This window comes from Candidozyma duobushaemuli, assembly GCF_002926085.2.
Source record: "Candidozyma duobushaemuli strain B09383 chromosome Unknown E_B09383, whole genome shotgun sequence".
NCBI lineage: Eukaryota > Fungi > Ascomycota > Pichiomycetes > Serinales > Metschnikowiaceae > Candidozyma > Candidozyma duobushaemuli.
The window spans coordinates 91,941-110,771 of NW_020289900.1; the positions used below are offsets into that span (position 1 = coordinate 91,941).

At 48.6% G+C, this 18,831-nt stretch overlaps 9 protein-coding genes across 9 annotated transcripts; 6 read left to right on the top strand and 3 right to left on the bottom strand. All coding sequences in view use genetic code 12, as the record gives it.

Moving 5' to 3' along the window:
* Positions 1-515: 515 nt before the first annotated feature.
* Positions 516-2,606, top strand: CXQ87_004299 (uncharacterized protein; the record flags this gene model as incomplete). Its single annotated transcript, XM_025482744.1, has 1 exon — positions 516-2,606. One exon carries the CDS (start codon positions 516-518, stop codon positions 2,604-2,606), a length of 2,091 nt encoding a protein of 696 aa, XP_025337687.1.
* A 284-nt stretch (positions 2,607-2,890) lies between these two features.
* Positions 2,891-3,823, top strand: RPP0 (60S ribosomal protein uL10; the record flags this gene model as incomplete). Its single annotated transcript, XM_025482745.1, has 1 exon — positions 2,891-3,823. One exon carries the CDS (start codon positions 2,891-2,893, stop codon positions 3,821-3,823), a length of 933 nt encoding a protein of 310 aa, XP_025337688.1.
* Positions 3,824-4,308: 485 nt separating this feature from the next.
* Positions 4,309-5,777, top strand: CXQ87_004301 (uncharacterized protein; the record flags this gene model as incomplete). The annotated part of the gene is made up of 2 exons (XM_025482746.1): positions 4,309-5,703; positions 5,730-5,777. 2 exons carry the CDS (start codon positions 4,309-4,311, stop codon positions 5,775-5,777), a joined length of 1,443 nt encoding a protein of 480 aa, XP_025337689.1.
* Positions 5,778-5,870: 93 nt separating this feature from the next.
* Positions 5,871-6,272, bottom strand: CXQ87_004302 (mitochondrial 37S ribosomal protein bS16m; the record flags this gene model as incomplete). Its single annotated transcript, XM_025482747.1, has 1 exon — positions 5,871-6,272. One exon carries the CDS (start codon positions 6,270-6,272, stop codon positions 5,871-5,873), a length of 402 nt encoding a protein of 133 aa, XP_025337690.1.
* Positions 6,273-6,405: 133 nt separating this feature from the next.
* On the bottom strand, positions 6,406-10,017 carry CXQ87_004303 (mRNA-binding protein; the record flags this gene model as incomplete). Its single annotated transcript, XM_025482748.1, has 1 exon — positions 6,406-10,017. The coding sequence occupies one exon, from the start codon at positions 10,015-10,017 to the stop codon at positions 6,406-6,408; it is 3,612 nt and encodes a 1,203-aa protein (XP_025337691.1).
* Positions 10,018-10,403: 386 nt separating this feature from the next.
* On the top strand, positions 10,404-10,789 carry CXQ87_004304 (uncharacterized protein; the record flags this gene model as incomplete). Its single annotated transcript, XM_025482749.1, has 2 exons — positions 10,404-10,423; positions 10,459-10,789. 2 exons carry the CDS (start codon positions 10,404-10,406, stop codon positions 10,787-10,789), a joined length of 351 nt encoding a protein of 116 aa, XP_025337692.1.
* Positions 10,790-10,918: 129 nt separating this feature from the next.
* CXQ87_004305 (uncharacterized protein) lies at positions 10,919-11,965 on the bottom strand (the record flags this gene model as incomplete). The annotated part of the gene is made up of 1 exon (XM_025482750.1): positions 10,919-11,965. One exon carries the CDS (start codon positions 11,963-11,965, stop codon positions 10,919-10,921), a length of 1,047 nt encoding a protein of 348 aa, XP_025337693.1.
* Positions 11,966-13,023: 1,058 nt separating this feature from the next.
* On the top strand, positions 13,024-14,700 carry CXQ87_004306 (uncharacterized protein; the record flags this gene model as incomplete). The annotated part of the gene is made up of 1 exon (XM_025482751.1): positions 13,024-14,700. One exon carries the CDS (start codon positions 13,024-13,026, stop codon positions 14,698-14,700), a length of 1,677 nt encoding a protein of 558 aa, XP_025337694.1.
* Positions 14,701-15,436: 736 nt separating this feature from the next.
* CXQ87_004307 (uncharacterized protein) lies at positions 15,437-18,751 on the top strand (the record flags this gene model as incomplete). Its single annotated transcript, XM_025482752.1, has 3 exons — positions 15,437-15,460; positions 15,516-15,904; positions 15,982-18,751. 3 exons carry the CDS (start codon positions 15,437-15,439, stop codon positions 18,749-18,751), a joined length of 3,183 nt encoding a protein of 1,060 aa, XP_025337695.1.
* Positions 18,752-18,831: the final 80 nt, after the last annotated feature.

Sequence of the window (18,831 nt, forward strand, 5' to 3'; positions counted from 1 at the left end):
CTCTATTTGAAAACTTTCTTCAAGTAGCTTTTTTTCTCCCACAAATCCTGCCGCAAGGCTCTTTCTCCTTCCCTCAGGGTCCAGTGCGACAGGACGGTGCAGCGAGTCAGACGGCGCGGTTGCAACAAACGGTCTTGGAGAGATATACCCACCGAGCACAATGGCCAACTTCCCTTGGCAAGCTCTATGCCGTGGTGCCGTGGGGCCCGTAAGCGGCGCCTCATCTGGCGATGGACCCCATAATAAACCAAACTTGCAAGACCACCACAAATATAAAAAGGGGTCTTGGGAGGTCAGTGATTCTTTTTTTGTCCACCATGGGTACAGCACTGCCGCCGCCCGGTATCCAGACAATCGCACCCGATCTGTTGTTCGGTGCGTACCACCCTCAGCGTCAACGTCACCGTACACTACCACCAAGTGAAGAAAAAAGCGCCTGTGGGCTTGTCGGAGTGGGCCTGTCTGTGCAAAAACCACCTTCCTTCTTCTGGCGCCGCCGTGAGATCCTAGCCGCCATGAGCGACAAACCCAAACCACTCAAGGTCTTTGGCCGCTCCCACTATGCTTGTACCCGCTGCAAGCTCAGCAAGATCAAGTGCCTGGGAGAGAAGCCTGCTTGTGCTAATTGCAAGGCCGTCAACAAGGAGCAGCAGTGTGTTTATCCGCTGCGTGACCGCAAGATTGTCATTATGGAGTCCGACTTGAACAAGCTCCATGAGAAGGTCCGTATGTTGGAGGACTTGGTGAAATGCCAGGCGCTGTACTCAGACCAACAAAACCTGCTGTTTGAGCTGTCTTTGGTCCAGAAACGAACCTCCAAAGGCCTGGCCGCCGTGCCCGAGCTGTACTTGTTGCCTGATGCCGAAAACGATAGGGTTCCACTCAAACTCTTGCTTCTCTGCCGCCACCAGTTGCCCGATCAACACTACACCTGGCAGTTGCTTAACGCCGTGCTGTTGACCTACTCCCGAGAGTTCTACATCATCGATTTGGAGGCTCTCCACCCGTTGGTCAATCGCATCTACCTGTTTTTCCTGGTGCCCGACTTGGAAACCGTCCCGATCCAGGACCACATCCCGCTGCTTTCCCTCAGCTACTTCTTTGGCCTTTTGGCCTTTGGCGAGCAGATGAAGAATATGACCTTGGAGCTGCTTCCTCCTTCCATTCTCGCTGCTACGGGAGAACCTCACAAGTTCCCCGGCATCGAATACTACTCCACCGCCGCTCGCCTTTTCTCCTTGGCTCACGAGGATATGCTGGTTCAGTTCATCCAAAACGCCTTGGTCTTGGGCTTGTACGTGTGCAACTTGAACCGCTACAACACCGTCAACAACTACTTTGGCGTCGCTGTGCGTTCGGCTGTGGCTAACGGCTTCCACCGCAAAATGGCCACGCCCCGTTTGTTATCGGATGAGCAGCGGCGTGAACATCTCATTTTCGAAGAGAAGACCAAGCGACTCTGGTGGTCCATTTTCGTCATTGACGTTGTCTGGGCCGCCAAAATGAACATGCCTGCTTACATTGACTACACCGACACCGATGTGGCTTTACCCAACGACAGCCCGATCTTGGACCTCAACGACAATTTCAACACCGAGATCTTGGAGGCAAACGTCCACTTGGCCAAGTTCATCGCCAAGTACAACCGCTTGATCTACGGGCCCAGCATCCGCACCTTCACCATGAACTACATCAACACCGAGCAGTTCAACCAAAAGATCCTCATCAAAAACATTATCCACTCCCTCAACGACTTGCAGACCCTGTTTGAGACCCCGACGCTCTCCGACTACAAGCATGTAAATATCATCTCGCTGCCAGACAGAAACGTTGCCAACTTGTTCTTGCGGTACAACCAAATGACCATCCTCATCGCAAAGCCTTTGCTTTCGTTGATCCTCAACAAGGGCAATCGCTCCCTCATCAACGAGCCGGCAAAGGTCATGGACTCTATAGCCACTATCGCAGCTTCCTCTGCTCGCTCGGTTGAGACTCTTCTCAAACTTTACGAGTACAACAAGCTTTTCGTGTTGGGTTTCTGGGACAGTCAGCATTTATTGTCTGCCGTGCTTCTTCTTGTGATGGCCTCTGTTGCTGGTGTTTACTACGAAAATCTCAACAAGGCCACCGCTTTGCTCAAGTACATGGCAGAAAACCAGAACATCAACGCTATAAATGCCATGGAGAAGCTCGTTCAGGTGAACGGCTTTTTAAGCCGAATTCCTGAAATAAGTCTCCGATTGGATCTTGAGCTGGACATTACGAGATTTGTGAACAAAAAATCTCCCTCGATCAACGATCAGCCCAACGGGCACACTGTGCCGTTCTTCAACCCGTTTTCGGAGTTGGCCTTGGACACTAACTACCTCAGAAACATCCGGTCACCCGATATTCCGCTTTACGAGCAGTTTGGCTTCCACAAAATGAGCCAACCTTCGCAAGAAGCTTTTTACGACATGATTACGACGCTACAAAGCTGGGACAACTTCCGTGGGCTCCCCATCCATGTGTATGGCACTGGGGTGACCAGCGAGCAGGAGCCGCATCAGCAGAACCAAAGCCAAGCCACCAGCAACTTCAAAATAGGCAACATCATCCAAGGATGATACGAGTGGTTTGACAGGGTCCGATTTTGGCTGCGAAAAAAAAGCACAACCGGACGCCGCTTGGGTTGTTTTCTTTATGCAGCATTTGTTATGTACTATCACGTGAGATCGCGACACGTGCCGAGAGCTAGGGCTTAACCCATGTTTGGCACGCACCAGCATGCAGGCGCACTCGCCCAGGGCCGGTCGCAGTGGGCGAAAATTTGCAAAATCGCAGTCCCAGATACTTCTTCATCTATTTGAGGACCATTAAAATTCCTATCGAATAAAAACATATAATCGAAATGGGTGGCACTCGTGACAAAAAGATTCAATACTTCGCTAAGTTGAAGGAGCTCTTGACTGAGTACAAGTCGATCTTCATCGTCGGCGTGGACAATGTCTCCTCTCAGCAGATGCACGAGATCAGAAAGGCCTTGAGAGGTGACGCCCAGGTTTTGATGGGTAAGAACACCATGGTCAGAAGAGCCATCAGAGGCTTCCTTGCTGACTTGCCTGAGTACGAGAAGTTGTTGCCTTTCGTCAAGGGTAACGTTGGTTTCATCTTCACCAACGGTGACTTGAAGTCCGTCAGAGAGGTTGTTACCGCCAACGTTGTTGCCGCTCCTGCCAGAGCTGGTGCCATTGCTCCTAAGGACGTCTACGTCCCAGCCGGTAACACCGGTATGGAACCAGGTAAGACCTCTTTCTTCCAGGCTTTGGGTGTCCCAACCAAGATTGCCAGAGGTACCATTGAGATTGTCTCTGACGTCAAGGTCGTTGAGGCTAGCACCAGGGTTGGTCCTTCCGAGGCCGCTTTGTTGAACTTGTTGAACATCTCTCCTTTCACCTACGGTATGTCTGTGGTGCAGGTGTACGACAACGGTCAGGTGTTCCCAGCTTCCATCTTGGACATCACCGACGAGGAGTTGGTCGGCCACTTCGTGTCTGCCATCAACACCATCGCCTCCATCTCCTTGGCTGTTGGTTACCCAACCGTGCCATCTGTTGGTCACTCTGTCGTCAACCACTACAAGAACGTTTTGGCTTTGTCGATTGCCACTGACTACACCTTCGAGGGCTCCGAGTCCATCAAGGACAGATTGGCTAACCCAGAGGCTTACGCTGCTGCTGCTCCAGCTGCTGCTGCCGCTGGTGACTCTGCTGCTGCCGAGGAGGCTCCAGCTGAGGAGGAAGAGGAGTCTGACGACGACATGGGCATGGGTTTGTTCGATTAAATGTAGATATAGTCTCTCTTTAATACAGAACAGTCTGCTGACGAAGCATTGTAGCAATTAGTTGAGGAGATGTGGAGTTGTGGAGTTAGTGTGAGGATAGGCCTACAAGGTATATGATCTTGCTATATTGATAACAGGCCAATGATATTGTCTCTGGTCAAAGCCCCATTTAAATCGTAGAAGATCTGAGATGGGACTTTTGTCTACTTGTGGTGTATATCCATCTCCTGTCCTTCAACATACCAGCATTACACTTACATTGCACAACTTCTTCCTACCATGGCATTTTCAGCCACTTAAGTAATGTATCAGCCATATCTGACCTCCGTAATCCATATTATCAACATCGCAACCCAAATAAACCCAATTTCTGATCCACTGGACCGGCGGAGCGTGACCCTACTTAAACCCCCAGATCGCACTGGAGATAATTTGCAGCCATCAACCACTCTTTTCCTGGCCCTTTTCTGCCCCCGTAGCCTGTAATGTCTGACGATCTTTTCGGTCCTCCGGACCCATACTTCAATCCCGTGGACCATCCCTCTCTTTCGACCTGGGCATCCAACTCTTCTAACATCGCCAGTGGCCGGTTCTACCAAAGAGCCTTTGGCGATACCCGTTTGAGCAACTCCTTGGCTCTCATTGTCTACCTGGCCCAGTGTGGCTATTCAGATACCGACTCCATCCCAGCGGTGCTTATCAACCTCAAAAACGCCATCTACGAGCTGCTTCTCCACTGTGTCAGTGTGGACAGACCCACCTACACCCACTACATCCAGCAGCTCTCAAAAAAGCTGGATGTGTTGATCACAAGGCTTATTATTCCAGCGTTAACAAAGACTCTGGAGCAGCCGGGGCTAGTTGTGGGACAGCTGATCATCAAGGAGGTTCATGAACTCGTCAACCTCTTGTATGGATTCACCAACCCACTCAAGATCCCTGGGGTACTTTCAGACGACCACAGCGTCGATGGTCCTCATGGTCTTCGTCTTTCAAGTTTTCACACCGTGACTCTTCTCTCTGTGGCAAGAAAGTTGCAGTCGGCCTTGAATAGCCAGATTATGGCAGGAGATACCAAAGTGGTGGGTTCAAACAGCACTCCTCTCAATATGTGGAACGAATGGATGGCGCTGCTGCTGCTGATGGTGACTCGGCTTATTGTGACCATCTTGAATAATACCGTGCCCACAGCAACCGTCTTTGTCTACTTTGAGGACCTCTTGCGCCAGGAAGGTGTGGATATTCTTGACTTGGAGTACTTTGACGAGTTTCTCTCCCACTTCCAGCGGATCAATGATTTTGCCAAAACGCAGAAAAATTCGGCTCTTTTCAACGCCCAACGCCTTCTTATCCAGGACCACTTCCTCCGGGTGATCCGCTCTTTTCCTTGTCATCCTCTCAGTTGGTGCACTGCCGCTCAGACGGTCAATTATTTGCAAGTGTATATCGACATCTACAACGATGTGTACAACGATAAGCTTTTGATTGAAAAGCTTGCTGACCAGCACGAAAGCACCGTTGTGAAGAGGGCCATTGACTCTGACGAGGTCCCTGACGGTCACTTCCTCAATTACCTCAGCAGAAGCCGACTTGCATCCAAAGAAGTACCTGTGTTTGTCAAATACTTTGAAGAAGACTCTGATAGTACCGAAACTCGCGAGAAGGAGCTTCGTGTGCCTGTTAGCCAGCCCAAGAATTCAGAATCGTTCCGGAAAGCGTCCCAGAAGAACGTTGATTGTTACCTCAACGGGACAGCAGCCAACTCGTCAAGATTTAGCTCTCAAAATCACAGAAAAGATTTGCCCCAGGATCCCATTTACCTCAAGGTTTTCCGTCTCAATGAAGAGGTGGCCCATGAAGTCAGAGAGCTTCGAGCCATGGTCGAGGAGCAAATCCACAAAGGCAGCAGGCGGAGCTGCTGGAAATGCAAGTGTGTCCCGTGGCACAAGCATAGACGGCGCTAGTCTACAACCAGTCTTTATCTTCAATTCCATTAGGTATTTACAAGTGTCCCGCGAGACATGCCCAAAGATGCATAGGTGAAGAGCTAGTCTCTCTGTCTGAAAAACACACGAGGCTCCTCCTTTTCCGTGTGAATATCCTCCACAACCCGCTTGGGGATGTGCTGGGTGAGCTTGGCTGGCTTGGGCCAGTTCTCAGGAAGCAAACCTGCTCTCTTAAAGAGGAAACCAACACGGTCGCTCACTTCGGCGCCCACACCCAACCAGTACTTTGATCTGTCAAAGTCCAACTCGATATGCTTGAATGGCTTGATGCCCTTGGACTGTTCTTCTGGCGTGAGTGGTACTGGGACTGGGTTGTATGTGCCGATGACTTCCACAGGCAAGGAGTCTCTAGCCGATCTGGCGTTAGCCACGACGATATTGTAAAGGGGCTGATGCCTTCTGCCGAATCTGGCTAGCCTTATTCTGAGTGGTGGCCTGGGCATGGTATGTAGTGAGTTGGTGGTGAAGACTTACTTAAATTTTCTCACCTCTGATTCTCGCGCACTACAACTACTGGAAACCGATTCTATCAAATGTGTTCGCTAATGTACAATAGTTTTTTTTCTCTCCCTCTCATCAAAGCTTTTTTCTGGCCTTGAATTTCTGCTTGGGCTTGCCCACTCGGCCACCTTTGCCAGAAGTCTTGTTGCTCTTGACAGGCTTCTTGACATCCTCTTCATCATCGGACCAGTTGTCTTCGTCCTTGTTCTTCTTGAACTTCAACTTGTTCTTCTGGCCTCTCACTGGCGCCTGTTTCACGGCATCCAAGTAAGCGTCGATACCTGAGCCCTCCTTGGCCAATGGGTCGGCCTCGTTATCATCCCTGAACACAACCTTACCGTTCTTCATCTCCACCTGGTGCTTCTTCAAGTCCTGTTTGGTGTACTTCTTAGGCTTGGAAGAAGAGATGTGGGCCAAGGTTTGACGGTCCAACAAGTTAAGAGGCTCCTCGTTGTCCTCCAAAATGTACATGTCACCACCCTTGCCTCTCTTCTTGGACTTGGAGTTGTCCTCCTCTTCCTCTTCATCTTCAGAATCAGAGTCGTGAATGGCCTCCTCGTAAGCAGACATAAACTTCTTGCCTTGCTTCTCCTGAGCGTCCTCACCCTCATCCTTCTGCTTCTTGGCTCTGTTTCTCGTCTTTCTGATGTTGGCAACAAGCTTTCTGTCTTCCTCCGGCATGGCCTTTTCAACTTCATCAGCACCAAACTTTCTCACCAATCTCTCCACGATATGCTTCACCTTGGACTTGAAGTGGTCCTTGTGCTCGTGAGACCATCTCATCAACTTGGTCAATAACTCAGACAAGTTGGCACGCACAAGCTCCTCAGGCAAGGAGAGAACCTCAACCTTCACAAATCCAATAGCAGACTTGGCAATTTCCCTGGAGTTGTGCGTCAAGAACAACTCAACGGTGGATGCAAGCTCAACCAAAGTTTCCTGAGGCAAACGGTCCTTGAATTCAAACATCAAGCATGAAAGAGCAGTGATGGTAGCAGAAATCATGTGCTGACTTTGAGCCGCCAAACCGGCACTCACCATGGTGAAGTACTCGGTCAAACTGGCCTGGGATGGTTCGGCATCAGGACCAAAGTCAGGAATCATATTGTTTCTGATGACACCGCCTTCGCCCATTTTTTGACCCATTTGGATTAAAAGACCAAAAGCTGACTCACGAGACTTCTCGTTGACGTCCTTGGTGGACATGATGATTTCTTGCAAAATGGCGGGAATGAAGTGCAAGTCAGTCTCTGGAAGCATCTCCATAACGACTTGAAGTGCAGCCAATCTGTTCGTTCTGGAGGAGGTATGAGTGGTGCTAATGGTTTCAATGAAAACATTTTCGATATCGGAAATGAACATCTTGAGAGCATTTTGGCCAGACTCAGACTCGTTGAGCTTGCTGATGATTCTGTACGATCTCTTTTGGATGTTGACATTATTCTCTCTCTTGACACCGAAAACGAAGACATTGAAAAGACCATTGTAAGATGCCTCTGGTGCATACTTGGCCATGGCAACCACAAGGTCCATCATGGAAACACTCTGTGGAGGAGGCTGGTCCTTCTTTTGATTCTGCTGAGGTTCGGCCTCGTCCATCTGAATGGCAGTGTGAAGGTGACCGAAGACCTTGTCCAACAAGCTTTGCAATTCTTCAGCAGGCAAGATCTGCAAGTAGATGTCGATGGTCTCCAAAATGTAACCTCTGGCCTCTGCGAGGGTGTTGACGTAGACATTAAAGAGGACCAGGATAAGGTTGTTGGCCAAAGAAGACAAGTACTTCAAGTTCTCTTGAGCTTCTTCGACAGAGAAGTTCTGCAACATCAATGGGTCATCTGAAAGAGCACCCTTGCTGTAGGCAAGATTGGACTCCACGAGAAGACGCAAAGCGTGACAGATGGTAGTTCTCAGATCGACATTAGAATAAAGCAAGTCACTCAAGGTACCGGCGAACTCTGTATCGAAAGCCTTGCGCAAGTCATTGGGCAAGTCACAGAAGTGCGGAAGCAAAGACCAGATCTGGTCAATGATGGTCTGGAAAATCTTGATATGCATGGCTTCCTTGTTAGGAGCTTCAGCGACCTTTTCGTCGAAGACAGTGGCAAGAGGCAAGATGTTCTGCTTGTAGTTCTGCAAAGAAGCAAAACGAACATTGTCTCTCAAGATTGGCAAGAGCCAGGCTCTACCAGGTTCACCGTTATTGGAACCAGTGAGGTTGAGAGGAAGCTCGCTCAAAACAGCCTCAGGGCCCATGCTGGTGATACATGCTGCGATGAAGTCTTCGGCTTCTTTGTTGTATGGGAAGTTAGTGTCTTCGTTAGATCTCCACTCGCCCACGACTCTGAGAATGGAAAGGAAGTCAGGGTTGGCTCTGGTTCTGAGCTTGATAACAGCTGCAGTCAAGAACTCAAGCACCACTCGCGTGGCATGCTGGTATTTGATGGAGAAGAGCTCTTTCTCGATAAACTCAACGATTTCCGTGATCATGTCGTCAACCTCCTCGTAGATTTCTGGAGTAATGTTGTATTCGGCATTAGGCTGGAGCAAGAAGCTGTCTGGCAAGCCCTCGCTGAGAATGGCGATCATGCACTGGGAAGCAGAGGTGTAGATATCCTTGTTCTCAGAAGCAAGGAAGTCAGCAACGACAGGGAAACGTTTCTGGATCATCTTCACGGAAAGATCGGGCAGAATCTTGGCAAAACACTCTGTGCCCTTAGCCACTACAGCAAGCCAGGAAGCAGCCAAATGGGCATCATCCACTGGAGGTTTCAAGTCAAAGATAATGTCAAGCACACGAGTGAATTTTTCGGTATCAATTTCGTTGGTCATGGACATGAACAAGCCGTTGAAGGCAGCAAATGCAGAAGAGACCAAGTACTGGTCAGATGTTTTAGACACTTCGAGCAAAGCGTCACAGAGAGTTTCAACATGGCTAGCAGGCCAAGCGTTGGCAGATGTGATGGCTGTGATGAGCTGCAAGCAGTGGATAATAGTAGCATTCAGCTCCTTGTTCTTTTCTGGTCTTTTACTCTTTGGTGCCTCAGAAAGAAGGCCTGACAATCTCTTCAAAGCCAATTCTCCACAGAGACCGGCTGCAACATGCGTAGGAGATGGAGATGCTGGAGGATTCGACAAGACTTTCTGGACCGCATCCTGGGCTCTCTTTCTCACCTTTGGGCGGGGGTCAAAAGACAATTCTAGCAAACCAACCATGGCTCTTTTGGGTGAGACATTACCTGAAGCCAGCCACAGCCTGTGGTCTTGAGCCAACAAAAGGCCTTCCAAGGCGCCAACTGCGGATCTGAGAAGAGGAGCACCAGCCTCTTCGTTGGACAACACTGGGGCCAACTTTCCAAGGATCTGAGTGAATTTTTGTCTTAAAAGGGCAGCTGGAGTAGCAGGGACCACAAGATCCAAGAAGTATGCAGCAGCGGTAGCCACGTTCGAGTCGACGATCTCGTCATCGGCCACCGACAGCTCAAGCAAGGAAAGGAAGGAAACAAAGTAGGCCACTGGGGATTTTTCGTTGTTCTGTTCGGTGATGTTCTCTTCCACGGCAGATAAAATAAGAGCCAAGCTCTTCTGGTTCTCAAGTTTCGAATTGACCTGCGTTCTGATCTTGGCAAGCTTCTCATCGAGAAGATCTGCCTCAACAGACATGCCACCGTCGGGATTATTTGCGTTCATGGTGGTGCTGAGCGGTGTATCTGTAGATCGAAAAGTGAGTATGGGCCTGTAGGTGATGAGATGCGATGCGTAGGGAATTTTTTCGACCTGCGTCACGTGGAGATTTCTGGAGTAGAAGAACCAGAGGGTTATCCTGATGAAAGAATATTCAATTTGACTCTATCTGTGATTTTTTTGAGAAAATTCATCAAGAAGTGGGTTCCAAATAGTGTATAGGTTGGCTGGTGTGAGGGATCTCAAGTTTCGAGGACATCTCTCGAGCTCAAGACCACAATTAAAGAAGTGGACCGAATAAAACGAAAGTATCAACTCTTAATTAACATCTAAACAGCACATTTATTTCAAATGTCTCCTTCAATACGCCCCGTTGGTAGACCGATTCCACTATGGCTGCAAAACGAATCCGGTCACATGACCAATTCGCACGACTTTTTCCACCAGTCAAATCTGTCCCATTACAGAGAGACCAAACCTCAACAGAGAACAGAACACCCCAATGTCCAAGATCGCTGTCTCTGCTGCCTTGAGAGAATTGAGATTCCACTTGTCCCAGACAGGTGAGGCCTCCAAGCCTTTGAGAACCTTCTTGGTCAAGAACTACCCTACCCTCAAGACCTCCACAGACTACAAATTGCCCATTTTGATCAGAGAAGCCTTTGGTGTTCCTCCAAGTGTCACTGCCAGATTCGAGAAGGGCAGAGAAGTGAAGAACAACTTGGACGGCTTGAAGGAGTCCGAGATTGAGGCAGCTGTCAAGTCATTGATCAAGTAACGTCATAAGTCGAAGGAAGCTAGGGAATGCTCCTTGTCATTGGGTAAGTCATGGTCATATATTATATAAAATGTATTCTACAGAACAGATTGAAACAGTAGTTTTTTAAATGCTCGCTATTTAAGGTGTCTATGCTGACTTGCCAAACTGGTACATACCCCAGCCCATGCTGCCTTGGTTGTCGTTGAACAATTCGGTAATTGGCTCCTTAAGGTTTCTACTTATAAGACCAGAGGCCACAACCACAGGCACAAAATGCTCAAGTGTGGGATGCGCCAGGTACAACAACTTCTCGTGGTCTGTCTTGAGCTTGTTGAGGTTGTTGAGGAGATCGGGCCCGTTTTTGAGCGTCTCTCCAAGCAAGTCGTTGAATGGCTTTGTGTATGGCATGAGCTCGGTAGGGTTAGCAAGGAAGTTACGAATGTCTCTCAAATTGTGAACAGACATGCCTGAGGTGACCACCATTCCCTTCAAGTAACGCTCCTCAACAGGGTCCCAAATAAGGTTTTGTCTGAAGAAGTCGAGCGCCTGTCCAAGCTTGAAATGGGTATCGAAGTCCTTTTCGTAGCCAGTGAGAGATACCTGAATCACACGAGTGTTAGGAAGATCCAATCCAGGATCAACGCCCTTTGGTGGAGGATTCAAGGTGTCGTAGTCCGAGAAGGCCACCTTGAAAGGCACCCAGACGCCGTGATCAATTCCTCTCTCGGTCAATCTTGAGTGGAAGCCGTTTTCCTCAAGCTTCAGACGGATCTCCTCAGAAAGGAAGGCAGAGTTCAAGGATCTGAACCACTCCTCGTACATGTGTTTGGGAAAGTTGTAGAAATCGTAGACAAGGCTGTTTTCGTCCTTATCCAGCTTTGGAGGTTTAGAAGGAACAGCGATTTCCACTGCCTTGGATCCACTCAGCTGCCAGTGAGCCGAGACAATGATAATATAGTCAGGCTTCAATTCATTTTTGATTTTGTTTCCCAAGCCCCTCAAGGCAGAATACGCCTTCTTGTTGCCAAAATCGGAGTCCTTGTACATGAAAGTAGGACCTCCATGAGACACGAAGTACCCAGGATAAGGGTTGGGGTTAGGCTTGACGGCCAGGAAGTTTTCGTCTTGAGTTTTTGTCACCATCTTAAAGTAAGCTCCTATTATGATTGCAATGAGAAGAGAAGGTAATAGCATGGGCGGCTTTATAGCGAGCGATTGTGTTATATAGACATTGTGTGATCAGCGAGCCGTACGCTTTAGTCATGCTTATAAAGCACTATGTAAGTGCGATCAAAGCAGGCGTTACGAGTTAGGCAACGCTGCACGGGATACCTGATAAAATCTTTTTGTAATGATCAGATAAGCAGCTACTAATTTATGGATTTGATGAGAAAGCTTTTTTCACCTGCTTGCTGCAAAATGGTCAAAAGGTCTACATGATGAACTGTGGCTGCGAAATGGGGAGAGGACCTTAAGGCGGCCACTAGTTGAGGCAGACCGGTAGAGATTTCAACTTCCCATTAAATGAATTAATTGGTGACTTCTGGTTGCTTTGAAGAAACCCCAGTGTGATGAAAATTAATTAGAAGTTCATGGCAGACTAGCTGAAGGTAGATTGTGAAGCTGCGTTCTCTGCTAAGCTTCAGGCTTGGCTTCAGACTCAGGTTTACTTAGTCAATAGTGACTTGTGCTGTCAAAGTTTTGCTTTCGACACTTTGAAAGTTGATTACTTTTGGAGCACAGTGTATTAAGCTTTAGGTGAAGACAGTTGGTGATAAGGCCAGATTCGAGGTTTGACCGAGGCTTCACTATTCAAGGCCGATCGAGCCACCTAGGCCCAGCCGGTATTCCTTGAAAATGAGGATCTAATCTCGACCACTGCAACCTGCAAAGACTGTTCTGTCATCCAGTTTTACGGCCTTCCGTTCCTACCAGATCAACTCCCTGATAGTGATTCTACGCAGCTTACATCAATTTAATGGGACTCGATCCATAAAATCCCATCTGTTGCTCGGGACCCTTTTGTGTTAACTTAACTTTCCCGTTTCACCCCTCAGACCTGTCATCTCGAAAATAACCCGTCAGACATTGCCGAGAAAGCGATCGCCAAAGCCGCTTAAGCCCCAGTCTAATCAGGACGATGAGGAATCTTGCAAGCCACACCTACAATTGATAGACATTTCCACGTGATGCAAACCAATAAAGGCATAGGTATATAAATGTTGACAATTCCTTGCTAAGGGGTCAGAATTATGACTATCAAGCAAAAACCCAACTTCATTGTGGTGGTAGCCGACGACTTGGGCTTCACTGATTTAAGCCCTTTTGGAGGTGAGATCGAAACACCAAACCTCCACAAATTGGCACTCAATGGCCTCAGATTCACTGACTTCCATACCGCTTCAGCATGTTCACCAACCAGATCAATGCTTCTTTCTGGTACTGACAACCATATAGCTGGGTTGGGTCAGATGGCCGAGACTGCCAGACATTATCCTCACCTTTTTGCAGGTAAGCCTGGCTACGAAGGTTATTTAAATTACAGAGTGGCCGCTTTGTCTGAAATTTTGGAAGATTCTGGCTACTACACTTTCCAGAGTGGAAAGTGGCACTTGGGTCTCACCGAGGACTACTGGCCTTCTAAGCGAGGATTCCAGAAATCTTTCACTTTACTTCCTGGTGCTGGTAACCACTTCAAGTACTTCCCCATTGATAAGGAGAGTGGTGGACCAGCTAACTTTATGGCTCCGCTTTTCCAGGAAAATGGTGTATCCGTCGATCCGTATAGTCTTCCTGAGGACTACTACAGCAGTGACTATTTCACGACAAAGTTCTTGGAATTTTTGGGGGATGACAAGGAAAGAGACCAGCGTCCATTTTTGGGGTTTTTGACTTACACCGCTCCTCACTGGCCTTTCCAAGCCCCAGAAGATGTGATTGCAAAGTACAGAGGTAAGTACGACGGTGGCCCTGAGCATTTGAGAAGAAAACGTCTAGACAAGGCATTGGAATTGGGCATTATCCCTGAAGGCGTCATTCCTCATGAAGTGATCACCCATAGAGACAAGGCATGGAAGGATTTGAGTGAGAAGGAGAAGAAGGTTGAAAGCCGGATCATGGAAATTTATGCTGCGATGGTCGACATTGTGGACCAGAACCTCGGCCGAGTTATTGAGCAGTTGGAGAAAACCAGTGAGCTTGATAACACCTTTATTCTATTCATGTCTGACAATGGCGCAGAGGGTATGATGATTGAAGCTCTTCCTCTCACAAATGCCAACTTCAGTAAAGCGATTGAGAAGGACTACGACAATAGTTTCGACAACGTCGGTAAGAAGAATTCGTTTGTTTGGTATTCTGACCAATGGGCACAGGCTGCCACAGCGCCGGCCTACATGTACAAGGGGTGGGCCAGTGAGGGAGGTATTCGTTGTCCTTTGATTATCCATCATCCAAATGTGATACCTGAGGGGAATAGAGGAAATGTGAAACACGGCTTTGCGACGGTCATGGATATTTTACCTACAATTTTGGATTTGGCAGATGTGCAACACCCTGGTACTGACTTCAGAGGAAGAACTGTGGTGAAGCCAAGAGGTTTGTCGTGGAAGAAGTACATTACTGGAGAAGCTGATTTTGCCCATGACGAGAACTCCGTCACTGGCTGGGAATTGTTTTCTCAGCAGGCCATCCGAAAAGGCAAATGGAAAGCCTTGTTCATTCCCAAGCCTTTGGGTCCAGGTAAATGGCAGTTGTTCGATTTGAAGGCAGATCCAAGTGAGCGGATCGATCTCGCTGAAAAAGAACCCCAGATCCTCAACGAATTGCTTGATCACTGGAGCCAGTACGAGGCCGAGACGGGTTTAGTGAAGTTTGGCGATGAGATGTACGAAAATGCCGACTGGGACCCAAAGATCTTGTATCAGTAGGATGATACGCAATATTTCGCAGCCATAGATAATATCCACAATCCAGGGAAGATAGCAGGATTCCCCGCATCTGCTCAGCCGGACCATCAGGGAACGATAATAATTACCAAACCAGTAAATACACTACAGATGTCTCTTCCCTCTACGTCAGCTTTGATGTGCCTGGGCGCAACAATGGCCTCCATTGTGCGTGCCCTATCGCCCGAGTGTCATAAGTCAGATCTAAAATTGTTTTTCTTTTTCTCTCAATGCCAAAGTCCCTCAAGCTTATTTTTTTGTTTTCGTTTGCAGTAAACAAACCCCTCTGCTGCACCATCAGAAAGTATGCCGAGCCTGAGTCACATTCCCGATTATTTGTAGGCGTCATGGATACGGCAGACTACGGCAGTCTGGGATAAAAGCCGCCGGCAGCAATAAATGGCTGCGAAAGACCCGGAGTATCTTGAGACCAAAAAGCCAAGGAAGCCGGAAAAAAAAAACGCCGTTTTTGACATTTCCCCTCGAAGGTTTCAAATCCACAAAAAAGCAATCTAGCCGCCCCTCGACCCACGTTGTTTTTGTGTCTTTTCCTAACCTTGCTGAGAGGCTCCTTCACAGTAATTTCTTCCTTGCGCAATCGCACCTATTCTGCACTCCAACGGCTGTCCTTCACCTTTTGGGCCGTCATCATCACAAGCAATTCTTCCCTACTCCTGCTTCTTTCAAGGTCTGCTCAAACAAGCCCAGAACCGCCATAATGCCAGGTCTTTTTTCAAGAAAGGTATGTTGTCACCACGCCCCGAATCTTCCCCTCCGTAACAAGGAACTAACCCCAGAAACGCAATGACTACCAGGGATTTGCCAAATACACGGAAGCCTACACTCCTCCTGCTGTCCAGCAGCCCCGTTCTCAAAGTATGACCAACGCTTCGCTGGCTGCTTTGGCTGCTTTGGCAATGCACAATAACAACAACCAGGCGGCTTCTGAGCAATCTTACAATCCATCGTTGCAGGCCTACCAGGCCAGTGGCCGGGCTAACTCCCTAGCCGGAAACAGAGCCAACTCCATGCGCTCATTCACGTACAATCCCAAGCCATCGTATCAGGCCGGGCCAGCGGCCAATAGAAGCTACTCCTTGAGATCAAACTCGCTCAGAGGGGCGCCTCCAATCAGATCAAACTCTCTTTCCCAAAGACCAGCCCTGCAGCAGCAAGAACACCCCAGGTTCGAAGGGCAAGCTCCTTGACGCAGAAACCTACGCTGATTGGCCGGACCGGCTCCTTGACTCGCAGCCCCTTAAGTCAGAGAGCAGGCTCTCTTACGGGATCTCAACGCGGGCTCAACTCCTTGCTGGGATTCAACGAGGAGGACGAGGAGTTCAACGAGGATGATGTGATCTCCACCACAAAAACCACAAAGGTCGTGGACTCCATGGGAAGGACATGTTCCATCACCACCGAGACCATCAGAACCTTGCCCGACGGTTCTAATGTGGTCGAGACCACCACCAAGAACCTCTCGAGACCTACTTCTAGGTCCAACTCTTTCCGCAACAATTCCTTGACTATAAGCCACTCTAACGCTAATTATAACTTGAACAAGATTGACGAGGATCTTCAGGACTTCGACTACAACTACTTGGATCAGCATCCGTCGCAGCCGCCTAGGCTCAATTACGGTCATGAGGATCCAAGCAGAGAAAGCAATAATTCCCAGTCTCTTGGACCCGCTTTTGATGCGTCTTCGACATCAAAGGAGTTTGTTCAAAATTCTGCCCCTCCTCCAACACGAGAACAGATCGAACCTACTACCTCCCCACTGAGCTCGGCATCTCCTCGCCTCAAGTCTATTTTGAAACACAGCCCGAATGTACCTCGCCCTATCCTGCCTCCGGATGTATCTGCTGACCGCTTAAAGCATAATCTTAGCCCGAATGAAGCGGACTTTAAGGACGCTCATGAGCAGCTTCATGAACCCTACAGTCAGCCTCAAAAGGCCACTGTCGCCTCCAATGCGTCGGGTGGAAACTCGATCAAGTTTTTAGAACAAGTTGAGGAAATTCCTTACGAGGCAAACTCACAAAACCTTGCCGAGTTTAGCCGAGCTGAATCACTCAAGCAAGAGAAGGAGAAGCAGGATAGCATTCTCATGTATGAGCAAGCTATGAAGGTTGCAATGGAGAGGGTGTATGGTACATCTGAACCACCAGCCCTGGCTCTTACCCCTCCACAGACCCCAAAGAAACAGTTTGAGAGTCCACAAGCTAAAGTCGATGATTTAGCAGATAAGAAGGTCAAGAAGGATCATAAGAGAGAGAAGGATGAAGGCGGTGTCAGCACGAACTACATCTACGAGAACCATCACAAGGACTTTGCATTGCGCTCTTTTCGTGGTGAAGAAGAGCCAGGTAGCAGCTCCAGAAAAGAGCGTGCCAAGGAAGAAAAGAAACAAAAGAAAGAGGAAGAGAAAAGAAAAGCTGATCTTCTCAAGTTGGCCGAGAAGGAAAGAAAGAATGATGAAAAGGAGGAGTCAAAGAGACAGAGGAAGAGCTCCAAAAACCCTCTTTCGTTCCTTGGCATCAAGATGAGAAGAGGAAGTCAGGGCTCAATTACCTCTTCTTCTTTCAGTGGTAACCGTCAAGAGAAGGCACATGAAGAGATAATGCAGTTCTCATCCGAATCTGGAAGCAAGGCCTCACCACAGCAGCCCGTCACCAAGGCGGAGGAGCAGTCAGCTTTAGTTGAGGAAACACCAATTAATTCCCACAGTAACTCTTATAGCTTTCCTCAGAAGAACGAAGCTGCTAATGTTGATACCAAACTAGCATCTGTTGGCAATCCTGATACTGCTCGATTGCAAGAATCCGCTTACGCTACACCTACATCCAAGACTTCACCTTCTTTCGACAAACCGATCGACAAGACGGTGGCCGATACCCCAACTGAAGAGGTGTTTGCTAAACCAGAACGTCAAGACTTCAGTGTGCCTCCAAGATCGCCTCTTCGAGACTCAAGTGCGGTGGAAAAGGAGAGACACTTGAGATCACTCTCTGAGGGCAGCAACATGACTGATTTCCTAAACGAGCCGGCACAACTAGAGAAACCCGTTCCAATTGGCGAAGTCGATGAGGCGTTCCATGATTCTAGAGATGACTTCATTGACGTGCCTGAAGAATATGATGATGAGCCCAACAATGCCGATGGGGGCGCTCCGGAGACTTTGATTGACCAAGAGCCATATAAAGTTATTGACGTGCCTGCTTCTTCGCGGGAAGGAGGCGATGTTTCCGATGTGAAGTCCCCACCTGCTGCTAAGGCTAATCAGACAGAGCCCGTTCCCGAAGCAGCCGATGTTCCAGAACGTCCGCAATCAACAGAGCAACGCGTTGGTGGTAACTTGGATACCACTAATAGAGCACAGCCTGAAGACGTCAAGAACCAAGCTGTTGGTGGAGAGCTCCCTACTATTGTGGCAGGTGAAAACAACCATCCAGTTGTGTTAGGCCAGACGGAGGAGAAGGATCAATCGTATGGCTATAGCACCCTTGATCCGGGCTCTCCTAGCTCCAAAGGTGTACCATCTCAAACTAGGAATGACGTTGCTACAGTATCTTCTAGTGAGTCGGCTGTGGCTATCCCTGCTCCAACAAAGGAAGATTTGAATGAGCGTGCCGAGGTGAACCCAGAAATTGCTCACACTAGCGCAGGAGCTCTTGAGCCATCTGCTGCGATTGAGACGAAGTTTCAGCCTCACCAAGCTCAGTCCAGTGTCGCTGCCGCTCCACAGACTGCTGAAACGGGGTCAACAGAATCGTCCTATGCCGATCCTGAGGTTACGGAGGCAACTGTAGGAACCGTCGGAGCCGAAAAGCATAACCCTGTTCCAGACTCTCTTGGAGTCAGACAAAACAATGAAGGCCCCAGCCGTGAGCAGCCATCGTATTCGTCTGGGGAAGCTACCGAAGTGTCGGTTCCTTCGCAGCAAGAGAAGAACGCCAAGCCCAAGAAAAGGAGAGGCCACAAGTTCAAGAAGATGATTGACAAATATTTTATCAGCTCCTACAGTCGCTGATTTTATCTAGACAACTATTCGTACTACTCGATAATTAATGCATAATGGTTAGTGCGCCGCAGTAGATATATAGTGCGCTT